The sequence below is a fragment of the Coturnix japonica genome, chromosome 6 (assembly GCF_001577835.2).
Source record: "Coturnix japonica isolate 7356 chromosome 6, Coturnix japonica 2.1, whole genome shotgun sequence".
Lineage (NCBI taxonomy): Eukaryota > Metazoa > Chordata > Aves > Galliformes > Phasianidae > Coturnix > Coturnix japonica.
In genome coordinates, this window is record NC_029521.1 from 24,425,558 (window position 1) to 24,444,278 (window position 18,721).

Consider the following 18,721-nt stretch of genomic DNA (forward strand, 5'->3'; position numbering starts at 1 on the left):
CTCTAGCAGTTCATATGAAAATATTCTTATTAATTCCTGCAAATAGCTCTATCTTAAACTATTTTCTAGCACTGGAGAATTACCAGAAATGTTTTACCATGAGAAATTTATCAATTCAACATTTCCAGTATTGAGCTCTTACATTTTACTGCAGTTCATTTGTAGATTTTTACTAAACTAATTCTGCTAAGAAAGTTACACTGGCATCGAAATCACCCTTTCATTCAGGCATGTTGTGGTTCTGAAGCCACAAAACCTTGGGAACAAAAAGGGAGCAAATAAGAGTTCCAAAACAGAGCACTTGAGGTTTATGAAATAATACCAAGAAATATAACAGTATAACAGTTAAGGAGCAGGCTTCTTCTCCATGCGGTTCTTTATTCATAAAGGTTGTTTGAGAACAATCTTGAATTATTAAAAAAAACTATTACCAATCTATCTTTACTTAGAAGTACTGCAAAAATGTAGACATGGCCAACTTCTGTCAAGTGTAGCAAAAGGCCTTCAGCATCATTCAGAATTGCTTGCAATTAAGATGGATCATTAAATACCTTTGTCCCATTGCCAGGGTTCATGTGCATCTCACCACGCTGTAGCTGCCTCACAAATAGTCCCTGGTTCAGCTTTGGCTGGTGAGGTTCCCTGTGAGCAGTGACAAGGAATAAGAAGTGGTTAGCATTGGTTAGTTTACTCTAGCAGTAGGAAAAGCTTCTTTCCCCAATTTGATGTGATGTCTTAAAAAAGGGTGGACAGAGCAGGTCTTTACCAGATCTTGTTGTACATTTACTCTTATGGACACTAAATATGGACAGCTTGGGAATTTCCAACTAACAAGTGAAGCAGTAGCTGTATCCATAAGAAGAAAGGCAAAACAGTAATGTTATCTGAAGCTCTCTAATGCAGCATGCAAATCGGTACTATCAGCTTTTAAGAGATCTCTCCTGGTAGACCAAAGGTTTCCTGGAAAAAAAGAAATGCTAACATAGAACAAAGGAGCACAGCAATTCTATATCTGATTTACAGAAAAGGGAAGAAATAAAGGCTGAATCTTAAGCAACTCCCAGGCTTGTCCAGTACGTGAAGTATACAAAGACCAGGCATAAAATACATGAAGACACTGCCAGAGAGGAAAGCAACTTGGAAAGATATCTTTGAGAGAAAAACATTATTCCCTTGTGTAGGGGCCCACGTCTCTGCTAGATGGAGCATTACTTTAGATCATGTCCAAGAAGCATTAATATTATTTAGCCTGCAGGAACACCTTCAGAATAAGGAAGCCTGACCCTGTGACTTGAGCAATGCCAGATGACTGAATTGTGACTTATAAGCTTCAGGGCATTTCAGTTTATTTCCCATTCAAATTTAAAAATCTTTTTCGTCTAAAAGCATTTCTGTTATAGCAGGAATAGCTGAACAGCTAAAAATCATTCTCATTAATGACATGCTGGATGTCTCTGGAGAGAATGCACAAAGTCTCCTATAACCAGGACAGACATTGACCCTGCAATAAAAGTATGGTTAGGGCATAGGTAGGATAAGAAAGCTTGTTCCACTTTGTGTTTTCTTATTTAGTAATCAAAACTTGGTAACATTTTATGGCACTGTGTGATCATTTTATTGTTCTTAATGTTACTCTCTCTCCCAATCACGAGTGGATATGATCTCCCAGGCACAGCTCTGTGGGAAAGAAAGGGCCTATTTAGAAACCAGTTTAAAAGAATAAAAAGTATCTCCAGGCTTTTTTTTTCCTCTTGGGAGACATTCACGACTACCACAAAAGGGCATTTTTAAATTGTTTGTAAGTGAATATTAATCTGGGTTTCCCCTTTCAGAACAGTCTTTAATTTGCTTCTCCGGGCAGAAACTGGAATTTCCTTGTGGGTCATATTTCAGGGTGTTTGTGTTTATACACCAGCTATAAGTCAGCAGTCACAGTGCAGGGTGAGGACACATCGTCTTTAGCCGCAGAAAACAATACAGGAAATCTGGAAATGTTTAACGGTGCGTTCCTCTAAGACCTTCTTCGCTATAAAGACATTTGCCTGTAAGTATTAATGCACTTTGTTTTCCTTATCTTGGCATTATATTATCGAAGGTTTATAATAGCGCACTTCTTACTCACTTGCAGTGCTTTATTTGCATTTTTGACTGAAGTGCCTTGCTGCATTTCCAAGAGTTTGAAATCAATCAAATCTCTGAATGTCGAGTATACAAAAATCTGGTGGGGTATAATCACAGAATTGGTATTGTTTGTTCTGAATTAAACATAACGTGCTTAATAGGTTTCCTCCATTGAGAGTGAAAAGAATGATTAAACACACTTAAAACTTCTTTTCCGAAATGCAGTGAGGCAGCAGTGATGAAAAGTTTGCTGTAATCTCATGAGTTCTCATCTTTCCACTTGGAAATCCTGATCTTACTGAGAACTACATGAGACTATGTGATGAATAATACTTTGCCTTTCACTACAACATTAGATGTGTTCCCTGCTACTGGAAAAAAGCATTCACTTTTTGTGCAGTTGTTTTTAGTTTTGGAAATAATTTTTTGTCCTATTTTCCCCTTCTTTTTAAGCAATAGATGGAAAACCTAGGCATTACATTTTGTAACAGTCTGTCCCAGTGACTGTAGAACCAAAGAGTTGTACAAGATTCTCCAAAAGAGGCAAAACTGTACTGATTCCCCTAAAAAAAGCATAAGCAGAAATGCTTTAGAGTTCTCTAGTAATGGTTGTTCACATTTACAGCAGAAAGTCCACAGTCTAAGTTGTGTCAAAGTAACTAAAGCCACTTTTTACCTTCTGAAAGATGCACACCACTGTGTTCTTGCACTTTCAGGGCACATAGAGCTTATCTTGCTGCCAAGGCAGTGCCAGAAACGGGTGCAATGCAATGTTCCTAGGGTACAGCTGGGGTGGCTCCTGCAAGGGAAGTGGCAAAATGCAATTCTGTTGGTGGGTCTCTTCACACCCTGAGCAAATCATCCCTCTGAATCATGTAAGTTAACAGATTTTGTAATGCATCAATTTATCTTTACGATTTAAGATTAAAATGTAATTTTATAGCACATAATAGATAACTTTATAATATACTATTTTATTATAGATAGTAATATATTTAAATGAATAATAACTATAGCTGTATCAGTAGTTTCTTAGGGAATTTGTTTAATTTCCTGTAGTTTAACCATCACTGTGAAAACAAACATTTCTGAGATATTTGTTATTTTCTCAGGCAACCGTGTGTGCTGTGAAATGTTGCTCAGCAAGAAAGAGTGAAAGGAATTAGCTTCAAGGTTTTTTCTTTCCCATCTCAGTAAAAAGAATAAACAGGATGGCTTTGAGAAATAGAAAAAACTCTGAAGGTACAATATTTCATTTACTATGGCCTGTTAGTGGTAAGACTGAATGAGGTTGCAAAACATTCTTGTCATATTTGATACTATTCTCTTTTGCCTCCAGCTGCCAGGGATTTTGTTTTAAATAGTAAAAATGGTGTATTGTGATAATTCTACCCCTCTGCTCCCTCCCTTAAAGAATCTGTCCTAAATGCAGCATTTCCCATTATAACAGAATCCTTCTTGTACCTGACACACAGATTGGACTGACTTTTCTAAAAACATGAAAATCCTTAAGAATTAACTGGGAACTGGACGATATGTCAGTAGCTCTAAGACACTAACCATGAAGTCTTACCTCCACTGAAGTCAGTAGTAAATGGGATCTCAGAAGCGTTTCTCTCCACAAAGCTGGCTGTTGATGTATTGCCATCTTTCCCAGAACTTGTACTAGACTGTTGGAGGTTGACTGCCCTTTCTTCAGTCACTGGATTCTTTAAAAGTATTAACTTGTCATATCAGGGTTATGGCTTAAAAAAAATAGAACAAGATTGCCTTGCTTAAGAGGAAGTTAATTAAGACCAGACCCAAGAAGTTAAATAAGAACTTTAAATAAGACAATGCTTCATTATGTCTTTTGAGCCACCTCCTCCAACACAGTATATTACATCTATCATTTGCTGACAGCTTTGGCCTGTTGTCAGCAGTAACAGTGACATCAAAGAAGCAGGGCCAGGTGCTGTATTTTATAGCATTGATTTGTGTTTCTCTTCCCTAATTGAACGTGCTTTATGGTCATTTAAGCTCAGGAACCAAGTGCTCAGCAACAGTTTTCAGTTCGAGGAGGTTCTTTTAAGAGATTAATTGGCAACAAATAGAGTGACGGTGCCATTCATTTCTCTTTGATTAGTAGAAGCTCAAAACCCATTTTGCCCTGAAGGTGGAGTTTTCAAGCATGGATTCTTCATCAAGTCACCACCTCTTCATCTTATCAACTCCAAGGTACATGAACACAGATCAGTCATATTCCAGTAGTCTCGCACCAAACATCAGATACTTCTACTATCCTGAGTTTTAACAAGAGACAACTGACTTTTTCTTTGGCAGAATTCCTGGAAAAGGCGTTATTTCATCCTGTCCAAATCCAACAAGGGTGATTACATCCTGAAGTACCTAAAAGGAATGTGCATGAAAGGCTCCATAGCTGTTGATCAGTATGTAACTGAAATACATCATTTTTTAATTTAAATCTTTTATCACCCATCTTAATTGACCACTAATTGTACAGGCTCTTGTTCCTGATTGAGGTTCTTGACTAAATCCTACTGAAGACAATGAAGGATTCCCTTGGGATCTTGTAGGCCTAAGATACAACTTACAGTGTATGATGTATGAAGTAGTAAAAATCCTAAATATTTTGATGAAATTTTATACATTCATTTGAGCAATTGCGGTGATGCACCTGCAAAGCAGACAGGTTGGTTCCATGATCCCAAAGGCTGTATTCCTAACGCAGAAGATGTTTCTCACACTGCAAAGAAGGGTATGTTTGCATGCATGTATGGTTGAGTATTTCATGTGGTTGTCTTCACAGGATCATAAGTCTAGAAATCGGCATCAGAAATTCTGAAATAATGGCAACTGTGAGGAAGATGTTCAGATGCTGTCCAGAAGAAGTGATATCAATCACTACTGAAAACAGACGTTACTACCTCATTGGGAAGAGCGGGTAGGCTGAGAGAGATGTGTGAATGCAATGTGATATTACAGCTCATGTAGCTGCAATACTGCCCCAAGGCATGATCCCACTCCTCTGACTGGCAGCTCCCATCTCTTCCTGTGTCTGAGCAACCTGGGCCAAAGTGGCTTAGCTGGATGATCCAAAGGAAAGTTGCTCTCTTCTATGCCACTTTTCCCTTGCCTGGGTTAATTTCCTGCTGTTACAGACAGCTGAACCAGCTGGGAGAGAAGGCTGATCTCAAAAGTAGTAGCTCAGGGCCTACCTGCAAGCTGCTCTGCTCACTGCAATCCAGCCTGCAGCAGGGCAGGAATCACTACAGTCCAGGTGGTCCGCTCAGTGAAGCAGGACATTTGGCACAGCACTTCTCCACCGGAGCCTCCCAGTTCTCTTTGCTTTCCCAGCTACAGGCACGGTGAGGTTTTTCTGCCCTAAAGGAGAAGAGCACCTGATGTGTGAAATGCTGATAAGCACAGAAGCAAAACACATACCTCTGTGCCACTTGAGCATTCCATTCCACGCCTTCACCCAGGGCACTGCTCTCACAGCCAGGCTCCATAGGAAGTAATGTAGAATTAATCCAATGAAACCCACTCGAAGCACAGAACAGGGCTTCAGGGGTGCTTTCATGAATGTTTCACCCTGCTTGCATTTCTGAGCCCCATCTTTAGAGCAAGACCAGCTGAACAGCACTATACACAAAACGAAGCAGAAAGCACCATTGCACCTCCCCTACAAAAGCCTTGCCATATCTTTTGTGCCTGGGCTGCACATTTTTGAGGCCAAGTTTTTCCATCCATCTCCCAAACGGAAGGTGCTGATTTTCCTTGATGGTTTCAACAGCCATTATTTTAGGCTTATAAGAGGAAGTAGGTGAGCAAACAGGTTTTCCCTGTGTTGTACCTAGGATTAGGTGTTAATATCTATTATTCTAACCCACAGGATGGAAATAGAGGATTGGGTCACGGCCATATCTTCCATCAGGGAGGCCAAAAGAGGTGGATGCTGCCCTCAGGTGACATGTTACTAAGCTTGATTTTAAAGAAAGAATTTTGCAATCTTGTTAGAAACCTATGCAAAAGCAAGGAATTTTCTTGTCCTGTTTTTGGCCTTATCAGTTGTCCCTTGCCTTGATTAATCAGAAATTAATTTTCCACACAAATCCTGTACTCCAGGCTTAAGCATTAAGCAGGCATTGCATAGTCTGTTTGCATGGGGATTGTTCTTACATTGAATACATCTCTTTGAAGAGTAAGACACATGGAAATTAGGAAATGACTGACATTGTGCTACAATGAATTGTACCTTTGATGTGTTACTGTGAGAAGGTGTGTGTGATTCTTTCTGCTTGCTTTTTGGCTATATGTACATGCTGTTTTACAAAGTGATACATATCTAGCCTGTCAGTGCTGTGAACCAGTTGGAGACCCTGCCAGCTCTGGATCCAGCCCTTCAGCTGTCTGTCTTACCTTGCTGTTACCTTTTTTTTCCTAGAACCAAGTTCTTGCAAATTCAGAAGTCAAAAGCCGGTCCTTCTCTATGCCGTTGTTCTCCAGTTCTATAGATACAACTGATTCCCTGGGAAGGCAAAGCTACCTGAAGGTAAATGGCTTACCCATCTTTAAATAATGAGTTTTGCTGCCAAGGGTGGATCTGTGCCTTTCAGATATTCCCTCTCAACATTTAAATAGAAAGTCTTAGTCCTTTGGTGTCAGAATGAATAGCTGCCAAAGAGGTGTTGGTTTCTGTAGTCACAAAGTTGTGCTCAAATAGCTTTGATAGAGGAAGCTGAATGCAGGTAAAGCATCTCCAGCGTATCTTTAGGAGACAACATTTTTTTCTTCTGTATACAGGTTGATGGTCCCTCAGAAGATAAGAACAGGCCAAATTCAGATCCTGGCCCTCATCAGGCTCAGAGTGACTCACCACAGGGAGTTTTTCAAAGACTGGTGAGCACAACAAATAAAATTGCTCTTGACTTGCTTAGTGACTACTGGCTCTCATGTCACCTGACTGTCTGTAGCTATTGTTTATTCACCTACTTTCCCAGCACACTGACCTGGCTTTCATTATAAGGGCTTCTTAAAGGTAGCCAGTCAGTTGTCTCAATTTAGCACTGAAAATAATCTTCCGAGAACTTGCTTTAAATACCCTTTGTTTACTTTGTTCCTTGAGGGCAGATCCTCAGAGTTTCCATGCAGTGATTGCAACTTGAGGCAGCTCTCCCAGGTTTCATAGAAGACTACTATGAAGCTGCACTGCTTGTCTCTCCTGTCATATTTCTCAGCTGTGCTACACTCTTTGAAATAGCTTCCTTCTACAGCCTCTACAAGCAGTGGTTGAATCAGAGTAATCAAGCTACAGAACAAAATCAGACTGAAGTACTCCTTAAAGCTGACATCGTATCATTATAAATATGACTTCCAGTAATTTAGTTTCCATATCTGACAAGAAGTATTAAAAAAAAAAGAAGAAAAGAATGATGTGTGCTACCATGGATTATTAACAAAGCGTTCTGACCTATGTTCCCTGAACAAAAAGATCTGCAGCAGTTTCAGATGCCTGTCAGTCACCCTCTGTCCTGGGTTACTGCCCTTACTGCAGCTGACAGAACTGACAGCACAACTACACCAGTGTGCAGTTTGGCGATTGAGTATAAACCTATCTTTATTGGCAGTATATGCACTGGACTATGATCTGGAGGAGCTGAGATATAGGGAAAGAATCTATTCTGCTATCACAGCTAACAGTAGAACAAATCACATGCTACAATCAAAATCTATTTGTACAGGCTGGCAGCAAGTATGATATAATACAGTTTGATTTAGTGGATTGAAGTGAAAATAACTGAAATTACATTGCAGTGCCATGGGTTGTTGTAATAGTTCAGCTGAAGCACTGTAATTTGTGAAAGCGCGATCACTCAGTTATGAATCTGAGCTCTGAAATGCATTGTGTTAGCTCTTAGTTTGACTTGAGCTACTGCTACTCTTGGATTTGTACCAAGGCTCTCTTTCTGCTTCTCTCCTATACATGTCATTTCTGTCTTATTCATTTACTTTTTATACTCACAGTGACTCTGAGAGCACATATTATATGTAGCTGGCCAGAGTAGGACAGGCTGACAAGAAACATTCAAAGATAAGGAATTTGGATTTTCCTGTTCTCTTTAGCCTGAAGCAAAGGGAGTATCAGGAAGCTTATATTGTTTCAGCATGTGTCATAATAAATAACCTTGCCGTACAGCTAACAAGGAGTAAAAATGTTTCTGCGTTTGATAAAAATATTACACTTGACTCACAAGTTTAACATCCGCTAACATCTCTGGATCTATTCTCTGCTCAGTGATGTCCAGACAGCTGACTTCCACATTAAGCCTTTGTATTTACTTCCTGTTAGAAGTATGACTCTTCATTTCTATTGTCTGATTAGTTTTGCTTTTAATTGGCAGTTCCATCATCCAGGCCCTGATCTTGAAAAGTGGTCAGAAGCCACTGTTCATGCAAATGGGCTTCTTGGGACCCAGCTACCCAGGAATGCTTTTGAGAATTTGGTTCCCTTTCAACCCATGTTTTTGAGATACCAAACCAGACCTGACTCAGCAACTGAGTAGTAGCTATTTGCACATGCGGCCTTTAATATCTGAAATGCATCAAAATAAGGAATCCTAATTTGCATCACACTGTATGACAGGTATCTAGACATACTGGCCAAGGTACCAGTAAATGATGGACATGATTTTTTGAAAGAGAAATTCAGGGCAGCAAGGAGAACCAAGGAGCCCAAAACTAACAATTACCCAGATGATTTCCAGGTATCATTCACATTTTTTGCCATAGCCAGTTTCCTCCATAACTCACTGGTTGTAAAACATTCAGAGGAACACAGATGTCATCAAACTACTTCAAGAAAATGCAGTGATGCTGCTGTTTAACCTTCTCCATTGTTCCCCATAGTCTGTGATGATGATGTGGAGAAAGACATTTGCTAAAAGTGGCCACTGTCAGCAATCAAAAGCTCAGTTTGGAAAGCTGATGAGTGATGTCTACTCTGAGATTTCATAGGAATTGGAGGATCTCAAGTCTTAATATCACCTCCTCTTTTCCCTCTTCCCCAAGCATTAACAAGTTTGATTGGCCCAAAACCCCCACAAGACATCACTTGAAAACTTGTTCATGACTTCAGGTCATGACCACGGAGCCAGTCTGTGTTCCCAAAGGAGTTTTGTTTTGCACTTCTTGAAGGACCTGTCATTGGTTTGTTCTGACTGCTGCAGCGTGGGCTTCTTTTTGTGTCATTTACACCAACAGAGAACAAAAATACATTCATCATCTTACATTTCTATTCAACATCAGTTTTTTCTCTTTACATCTAAGAGAGTAATTAGTTTAATTTACTTTACCTTGAAAACAGTAATATATTCTGTGGCATATTTAGCAATTATTAAAATGATCACCATGGAAACCAAGGATCTAAGTAGAAGATTAGAAATGGTTGCATTGCAAACATGGCATGGAGAATTGCATTGGGAGGCAGCAAAATTCTAATTACTATACTTTTCACTACAAAGAAACATTAAAATGACTGATTTGTATTTAGAAAGGTTTGTGGAAGGATTAATTTCTCCTTGACTTACCAAATAGCCGCAGACTTAATAACTCAGTTATTAATGAACCTGTGAGAATATCATTCAGGACATAAAGGATTCAGTATCAGATCTTCAGCCTCCTGGACTATGTTCTAAAAATGAGAGTTTATAAACTTTCCATTAGTCAGTGAAGTCCCAAATGCATTCTATACTCAATAATATTTAAAAGCTGCTTGAAAGTGACAAATATCTCCCAATCCACTTCTAGATTTCCCATAGATTTTTTTCCTAGTGTAAGAGCTTTAAGATGAATAGGAGTTTTGCCCGTAAGCACATAAAAGCATGCAAAATCATACATATATTATTCAGCCCACTTGATTTTTAAATAAAATAACAGGTTTTGAACATGAAATCAATTGCAACTGCCTAGTTACCACAAATCCATCTAGGAGATAAACCAGTAATACCAGTGCCTAATTTTGTGCATGTGTTTCCTGTGGACATTCATTATGAAATGGCAAAAAAAAAAAGTGTTAAACAACCCATAGAGGTGAACCTGTTCAAATAAAAACGTTCTTTTCACAGGATAAACATCTGGGAAAGACTGAGGAAAATCTGTCATCAGATTCAAACGAAGATCTTGAAAAGGATGAAGAACCTTATTACCAAACTCCCAGCAGCCTTTTAGCACAGGTAGTATATTAGCTGTGAGTTCTGTTTTGTTAATAGCTCTAGGGAGACGGACAAGCATTAAGACCCAAAGAGGAACTCATATGAGGAACCACTAATATCTTGCCAAAGAAGTACGTAGGTAAAGCAATAGGTAATAAAGCTCTAAAGTGTACAAGAAGAAAAGGCTAAAGTTTAAGGGTCTTTCTGCTAAGTGGCATTTTGACAAAACATGCTGCTGATTTTGTTGAAATTCTTCAAACTGTTGTAAAATGATGTTTGTCAGTTGTATCGACGTCTGTTGTAGTAAAAAATGAAAACAGCACTAACTACACATTATTTTTAGTGCTATTTTAAATCAGTAGCACCAGTAAGTGGTGTAAAACCAAGCAGTAATTTTTAAATGCTGGGAAACATTTCAACGTGTGAATTTCAGTGTGAAAGAAGGGAGCGGAAAGAATCATACTGGTAATCTTAAATACTGGCACTGAATTTAAGAGGCTCATTTCCCAGGGTTTCCCATACAGTCAGTAGTCAAGAGAAGCTCATTAAGCCAAGCAGGCTTCTGCAGAAGTCACTGCCTCTCTCCAAAGTGTGTACAGATACCTGAGGGGCATTAACAACTTAATGTTTAAATGAAATAAATTAAAAAATACATATATAATCTTTTTGAAAGACTTTCCTAAATTAAAGTTACCAAATTTTAAGTGGTCATACCTGAGAATATAGCTGGTTATTTTCCAACCTAAAAGATAGTATCTATTACCCCAGACAGCATGAATTTCTAAGTTTTAACTACATTTCTAGCTTGCAGTTTCTGGGAAGTGAGTTATTTGAGGGAAACCAGCTGTACTAACTAATGGTCTTAAACAGCACAAGCACTGTACAAAACAGTGCTGAGATTCTTTTTTTCCATAGACAGAGCAAGAATATTTATTTCTTAATACTGTTTTGTGTTTCTAACAGTGCAATAGTGAAATATTGGAGACTGACCCTACAGCCGAGCCTGATATACCTGTACAAGAGGAGCCACAGCAAAGGCAGACAGTAAAGGAGAATGCTTATGTGTCAATGAAGTCACTGTAAGTAACATAGAATCATAGAATCACCAACATTGTAAAAGACCTCCAGGATCATCAAGTCCAACTGTCCTTCTGCCACCAATATTTCCCTACTAAACCACATCCCTCAGTGCAATACCTAAACCTTTCATGAACACCTCCAGGGAAGGTGACTCAAGCACCACCCTAGGCAGCCCATTCCAGTACCTGGCTGTTATTTTGGAAAATCAAATGTTTCAACCCTTCATTAAGCATCTCCATTAAAGCTTTGCAAACTACAAGGGGTAGAGATAGAGCTGTTGTTCACAGTATTTATACAACAGTACCTGAAGGCTGCATCTCATTTGAATGGGTTTTTCTTTCTGTCTTGGTTCAGAACGTTTGAGGCTTGTGGAAATACCAGAGCAAACTTCAAACTCATCACAGTGAAATTTAAACTCACATTTCAACTCATGCATTTAGACAGGCTCTGACAAGAGGCTCAGCAGGTTTTGTTGACTGATACTTAATCCAGGCCTTAAGGACATAACAGCACACATCTCAGCCAAGTTCCAGCAACAATTCAGACAGGCTCCCTGCAAATAAACTTGTATTTTTTAGTTAAAAAAGGCTGAAGACTGGTAGCATTAGCTCCTAGTTTTCCCAGTAAGATGCTGTCAACAGTGTAACCATGACAGATGCAATGTTAGCTCTAGGAGACCAACTTCTTCCTACCATTTCCCAAAGTATAGGTGTGATGCTGTGTACTTTGAGGGTGTAGCATTTGGTATGTCAGAAACAAAGACATTGCTTCACAGTTGTGGTGTCACCAGGAAACTTTACAACCAGTAAAATACAGAATGGCAGGCTGAAAAAAAATGAGTGCCTACATTATAACTGCGTGACAGTGATGAGCCAAAGGGCTTGTCTATAGCACTTGCTATGTCCTGCCACCTACAGACAGACAGGTCTTATTTCACATAGTGGGAGGCAGTCAGAAATGCAGATTATTACAATAAATTTGTTCATCTGCATTTTTAGGAGTCTTTGTGGAAGAGTTCACTATACATACATCACAATTCTATGCCATTGGAGTCCATGTGCTACTAACCCAAACCTTGTTCAAGGTGAATAAGGGAGCTAACTACAGGCATTACAAGCCTCATCAAATAACCTCAGTATTCAAGCCTATCTGAGTCATTGTATCCCTCAGAGGACAGCGTTACATCCCCACATAAGGTGGTAAAGCCAAGGGCAACAATCTGTACTCACTTATTTGTAAAAGTATGTTGTTAGCTTAATAAATGTTTTTGGGCTTAATAAATAGTCTTTAAATACTGAAAAGGTTTATTTTAGGATTTATGGCCCGTTTTTAGAAGGACAGTTTATTTTACTTAGCTGTAATTTTGCCCACTGGATATTCTACAAGAACTTGTTATTCTTTTCTTCACTGACAGCTATTTGATCCAGCAGGAGTGTCTGGAGTGGCTAAACCAGTTCATTTTTTATCACCATTCCTTTTTCAGTAGGCTAACGTGCAGACATGACAGGGTCCATTCTCCTCCCAAAAGCCTGGAAAACAACACAAGTCCAAGCAACTTGGAAGCAGACACAGACATAGAAATCCCAGAAAGCACCACACAGCAGTCTTTCCTCAAAAGAAGGCAAAACTCATCACCACTTTCAGTAGTTCAGTTGTCTATACTGCTCAGGTAAGTGCCTCCCCCGTTTCTTGTTGCTAAGAAGACAGATATGTCTTTAGGTTCCACTTGAGGTACAAGTAAGAGGGTGCCTGATCTCTAATGTTTTCTCTCACAGTCAAGTTACAGATAAGACACAACTGCAAGAGTTGGATATTTTGGTCCCCCTGGCAGATATTAACAGTTACCTAAAACTTACAGAAGCAGCAGGACAAATATGGTAAGTCCTGGATCTTGTGCAATGGTGACTGTCAAGGGTGAATGAGTGACACTTGCTACCAAGATCAAGAAGTTGTAAAGTCACACAGCCTAAGTGCCATTTCCAGAGGGCAATGCCATAAGTGCAATCCTGTTTTCCGTTCTGCTAACTGTAACCAGTAATTGTATATCCCTTATAATTCATTTGTTGTCTGTTCTCCTTATATGTTAGCGTCTCACAGTGGACTGGCCCTTGCCGACTGGGATGCTTATTTAACCATGGAGACCATATAGTGGCTGTGAATGGTCTACAGCCACAGAACATGGAGGAGGCTTCCTTGTTCATCAGCAGGTCCACACAAAAGGAGGTATGCTTAGCTAACCTCAAAGTGACAGTTAAATGAATTGCACCAAATCAGAATGCAAGAAAGCAAGATGCTTCTTGCCTTTCAAATGACTTTATTCAAACCGGTTCATTCTGTTTTGACTGTGGTATGAATGACCTCTGTACTAAACAGCCCCTCAGCATCTCTCAGCATAGCGCTTCTTAGTCCTGTGTCACTCGGGGAATGGCAAGATCTGCATGTAATGTGTTTGAGATCTTGATCTGAAAGTCTGTGCAACCCAAAATTTAAATTAAAGTTGGTTGGTATTTTTTGCCTATATCTTACAAATTGAAAACTAGGAAATTTCCAAGTGATACCTTAACGCTGCAGTACTCTGCTACATGTAGATACCTGTGTCTCCCTGAGATAGGCTCCTATTTCAATACTGAAGTTCTTTGAACCGTACAGGAATATCTTTATATTTAATTTTGCTGAGAAACTTGAGGTCTTTAGATATTGTTGCCACCTAAAGAAAAGCCAGTTTCAGCAAGAAAGAAAAACTACAATTCGTCTCTCTAACCAGGATATTTTTTACTTAGCTTGCCACAACACAAGTCAGATGGCAGCACAAATATTTATCATTAGTAACAATCTGTAAAGCAGTGTCTCCTACCTTTTCTTTTTAAGGTGAAACTTACTGTTTGTAGGATTCCACATTCAGATACCTTCCATGTTAAAGGCTGCTCATGTTCCTGAAAAAAAAAAAGATGTCAATGAAGTAAGTGCCAAAATTTAAGGGAAAGCATCAGGGAGAGGAATGGAATACGTATCATATAGAGGTATTCTGTACCTTCTCTGTACCCAGAGATGACAGACAGATTTTGTTGTTAAGGATGATGAATAGAAAAAAATTCTTTTTATGTCTTAATAACTTGTTTTGGTGCAATGAATGGTTGTGTTTTTCCTATATGTATCTATCTCTGTTATTTAGCTTCAGATGAAAATAGCACCAGTAACTTGAAAGAAACAAAAACATTCGTATAACCAATTCAGTCTCTATCCCTATTCAAATAATAGTTCTCACACTCAATGTTTCCACAGCCCATCTCTGCTTTTGAGATGGGTGTGATACGTCTATTCCTTATGATGGATCATATTCTACTATTTGTTTCGGTTTTGTTCAAAGGCTTGTTAATGCTGAATTCTGCACAATGACAGAAGGAAATCCTGGTTCTGGAATAACAGAGACTGAGAATGGAAGAAAAGTGATTCCTTAGGAGCTCTCCTCCAAAGTTACTGTCATTCCTTTGCTCTAGGCTGGGTGTTCGTTTTTTTTTTGAGCCTAACAAATCCATTTGCACCTAAGGAGTCTCTGCTGGGTGGGGTGGCCAGGGCATCACCATGCAGGGCTGCTTCCAGCTCTGTAACCATCTGCCGTAACAGGCAGACCTCTAGGCCAGAATCCTGAAATCACAAATCAGATTCGTCACAAGTATCCGCTGATGACTCTCACTTAACCTTTCCTGCCTGAGGTTTGCAGAAACTCTTCTTCTGAATTGCAGAAAAGAAAACTTGAATCCCTCCTGTCTTGTTCCATGACTTGTGTCTCTGTATGATTAGGATTTTTCTTGCTGTTTTCAGTGGGAAAGGGGGAATGCTTTATTTTCTACTGCGCATTTTCTTTCAACGTTTTTTTGGGGGGAAACATTTCTCAAAACTGTTCAAATGAAGCTGACCAGCAAAACAAATACCTCCTTTTCCAGCCATGAGCAAAGAAAGAGGTGAGGCAGCCTTAAAGCAACTTCCTGAGTTTCCAATCATTTCCAAGCAGAAAGGAACAAAGAGGAGCTCCAAACCATTTGTGGTGGTGAGAAGAAAGAAGCCACCACCCTAGAACTTGCATATGAAGCAGACTTTGAGTGACACACATAGCACCTCTCAGCCACGGGAGAACATTACTGTTGGACAAGAAAGGTCTAGGAGCAGAGATCCCAAGCACAGAAGGATTCTAGAGTACTTCAGAAAATGAGATGATTATTTCTGTACTTCTATAAGCAGTTACTGAAGTGTTACATAAATTGATTATTATGTCAATTTGCACAACGTTAAATGCAAATGATGAATGTTTACACAATGTCTGATTCACAACACTTGCTAGACATATAACGTGGATGTTACATCAGTACAGTAAATTCTGGTAGGATGTCTGAAGTTGTCTGTGCATGTGCAATTAAGAAATGCTTTACCACTTTACAACACATACTGCATTCCCTAACTACCTCACTTTTCTTCCAATACAGTCCCTCCTCACCCACCAAAGACAATCTATAACCTCCCAGTAGCTTCTAGATAAGTCACCAAACAAATCATAATAAAAACAAAACAAAACAAAACAATCCTACCCTTCAAAAACAAGAACAAATTTCTGTAACATTTTTCCCCAGTGTGGAAATGTTACCTTTCTTCGAATGGCCAAATTCTGCTAAATCGCGTCTAGAAGCAATAGCAAAGGGAAATACCTTCATGCATTGCATCACCCAGCACTCTTGTTTAATTCCTGAAGAGACTCTTTAAGCTCATGCCAGCTGGTGTGGAGCTGCTAATCCTTTACAACCACCTGTAGCATATTATAGGTTCTCTGTTAGCAGACACTTAGAAGCAGGTATTGTTGTGACTCCTTGTTGCAGTATGATCTGTGCTGTTAAACATGGCCTCAGCTTCTGGCCTGTGGAGGGTTCCTGACACAGGTGCTTAAATAGTCATGAGATGAAATTCAGTAAACCCACAGCATAGCTCATCTTTGTAAAGCACAGCCAGAAGGCTGCAAATCCTGAAGACATCTTGTACCAACTGGCAACGTAAAGTTACAGGCATGGAAGAAGAGCTGCAATACCTGCAAGCTTGAATTGCTCTGTGCCTGATTCCGTGATCTGTGTTTAATAATTAATGTGCTCCTCACCAGCTGTATTTTATTCCTGTGTCTTTAGGCTGGTTCCCTGCCTGTTAGTTCATGGCGCATTCCCATGCTGTGCTCGTTTATTACCTTTTGCTAATTTCCTCCTTAATTCCCAAATATGAATCATGCTCTTTCTACATCTCTAGTACCTTCTCCAGTAGAAAAGTGGCAACCATCCAGGAGAAAAGCAAGTCTTGGATAGAAATTAACAGGAAGAGAAGTGCCAAAACTGATGTGGTGAAGTGAAAACAACAAAACACAATGCCCATTATCTAGAAAGCACAAAACAGACCACAGACCATTCAGCCCCTGCACCTCCTCTGGAGGACAGTGTGACTGAGAACCAGGGCTGGGGTCATATATTAATCAGTGAGCACAAGCACAGTAGCAGAATGAGTCCAGCCAGGAAGGGGTTCTGTGCTACCCTGCCTGTGTCCATCCCAACCTGAGATACAGACAAGCTCTACTCAGTGCAGAGCCCAGCCACAGTGTGTAGGAATGGTGTGATTTTCAGTCCCCTTGACCTGGGGTACCCAGCTAGGCATGTTTGGTGGGGCTGTGCTTTCAGCACGTAGAAGCATAAAAAGAGAAATTGCAATAGAGGTCAGCAGTGTTACCCTGTACACCCCAGAAGAGTGGATTAGTGGTGACCTGAGGACACCAGGCACCAGTCAGTGTTTTATCCCCAATTTTCTGGGTGACCTGTGCCTGCAGAATCATAGAACAGCTTAGAACCTTACAGAACATCCAGCTCCATCCTACCTGCAGTGGGCAAGGTTGTCACCCACCATATGAAACTGCCCAGGGCTCCAGCCAATCTGACATTGAGCACCTCCAGAGAGTGGGCCTCCATCTCCAGGAACAGAGCACGTAGCCTCTTACAATGACAGTGGTCTCCAGTATCACATCCAATGCTGTCAACAGCTCTCGCTTCCAGGATATCTCCTGCAGACATCTCCATGAGACCAGCATGATGCAGAATGGAGGAGAGGAAGGATGTCAGATCCCCGCACCATGGGGAGGCTCTGGGGAGCCCAATTGATTCTAATGGAGAAGACAACCCTAGTGCCCAACAGGAACATGTGAGAGCACAGTCATGGGTGAACAAGAGCTAATGCTCCCACAGGGAGCTCAATCCTGTTGTCTGCTGCTCACAGAGAGCTGCAGTAAACGAACAGAAGTCCTCTGGGTTGGACAACTTTAGCCAGTACTTCATGCCCCATTAAGGGGTACGATCATATTTACAAGGGTATTTCCTTCCTGTTCTTCTGGACATTAGAAGGAGAGCACAAACTGAATCCTCAGCACAAAGCCTTAACCACAGGGCCATCTACCTTGAGGTCTGGGAATCTGATGACAAAATCTGAGTTGTGCTGAGGGCTTCTTTGGTTTGCTTCCCAGGGACCATCAGCCTTCCCCATTACGTGCCTTTCCACAGGCATCCCCTTCCCTCCTGCAGGCTGACCAGCAGGCTGCAAGGAACTTGGAGCATCTCAGGCCATTCCTAGAAATTCCACTGGAATTTCAAATGTTCCCTTTGGTGCCTTATCATTTTCTAATTTATTGCATCATTGAAAGAAAATGAGAGGGCAACCAAGGTTGATGTGAATCTTTCATTCAGGAAAAGCACCTAAAGAGAAATTGCATCTCTGTCTGACAGCAGTGAGCTCAACAGAAGTTTTCTTGACTGTGTCTCACCCTTCCCACTCTGAAATAATAGCAGGACCAGCCCTTCTTCAGGTACAAAGCCACTGTTGTACAGCAGGACTACACTTAACAGTGGCAAGAGCCTGGTCAAATTGGGTTTTCCATCCTGGGGTATCTGAGTTCAAGTCTATGCCTGAGAGCTGGTTTCTTTGATAGCCTGGCAAGGAAGAATAAATAAGTTTGGATGCCAGTGAGAGCACTAAGACATGGCTAGCAGTGGTGCTAACCTCATAGTTTAAAAGGGCATGCCTGTTAGAGTCATTGTAAACATTGCTTCAGAGCCATGGGTTGCCAGAGCAGGCGTTTCTTTCCCAAAGAGCTCATCATCTCTTCCACCAAAGGAAAACATCTCAATTGGTGCAGAGCTTACATCATCTATGGGGCTCCCCAGACTCTCCCTAGTTTGATTCCTTTCCAGACAAAATAGGGTGGAGAATATCCACCCTTGTGTGTGCTCCAGCAA

General features: G+C 40.3%; 1 protein-coding gene across 6 annotated transcripts; it reads left to right on the forward strand.

Moving 5' to 3' along the window:
• Positions 1 to 1,838: 1,838 nt before the first annotated feature.
• PLEKHS1 (pleckstrin homology domain containing S1) lies at positions 1,839 to 17,652 on the forward strand. Of its 6 annotated transcripts, none has more exons than XM_015867320.2 (16): positions 1,846 to 2,044; positions 2,838 to 2,996; positions 3,234 to 3,363; positions 4,247 to 4,338; positions 4,444 to 4,550; positions 4,931 to 5,065; positions 6,017 to 6,089; positions 6,569 to 6,676; positions 6,928 to 7,023; positions 10,248 to 10,355; positions 11,298 to 11,413; positions 12,898 to 13,083; positions 13,190 to 13,291; positions 13,502 to 13,637; positions 14,283 to 14,373; positions 14,782 to 15,806. In XM_015867320.2, exons 3-15 carry the CDS (start codon positions 3,333 to 3,335, stop codon positions 14,349 to 14,351), a joined length of 1,359 nt encoding a protein of 452 aa, XP_015722806.1. In that variant the 5' UTR covers positions 1,846 to 2,044; positions 2,838 to 2,996; positions 3,234 to 3,332; the 3' UTR covers positions 14,352 to 14,373; positions 14,782 to 15,806. The 6 variants fall into 6 exon arrangements, with proteins under 6 accessions (XP_015722811.1, XP_015722812.1, XP_015722810.1 ...); XM_015867321.2 differs by having other exon boundaries at positions 1,847 to 2,044; positions 15,359 to 15,806; XM_015867325.2 differs by having other exon boundaries at positions 1,839 to 2,044; positions 12,901 to 13,083; positions 14,283 to 15,806.
• The last annotated feature ends 1,069 nt before the right edge of the window (positions 17,653 to 18,721 follow it).

Coding starts and splice junctions, on each gene's coding strand:
- PLEKHS1 (XM_015867320.2), top strand. CDS start 3,333: ATGGCTTTGAGAAATAGAAAAAACTCTGAAG. Junction 10,356..11,297: donor CCAGCAGCCTTTTAGCACAG/GTAGTATATTAG, acceptor TGTTTCTAACAG/TGCAATAGTGAAATATTGGA. Junction 13,292..13,501: donor GAAGCAGCAGGACAAATATG/GTAAGTCCTGGA, acceptor CTTATATGTTAG/CGTCTCACAGTGGACTGGCC.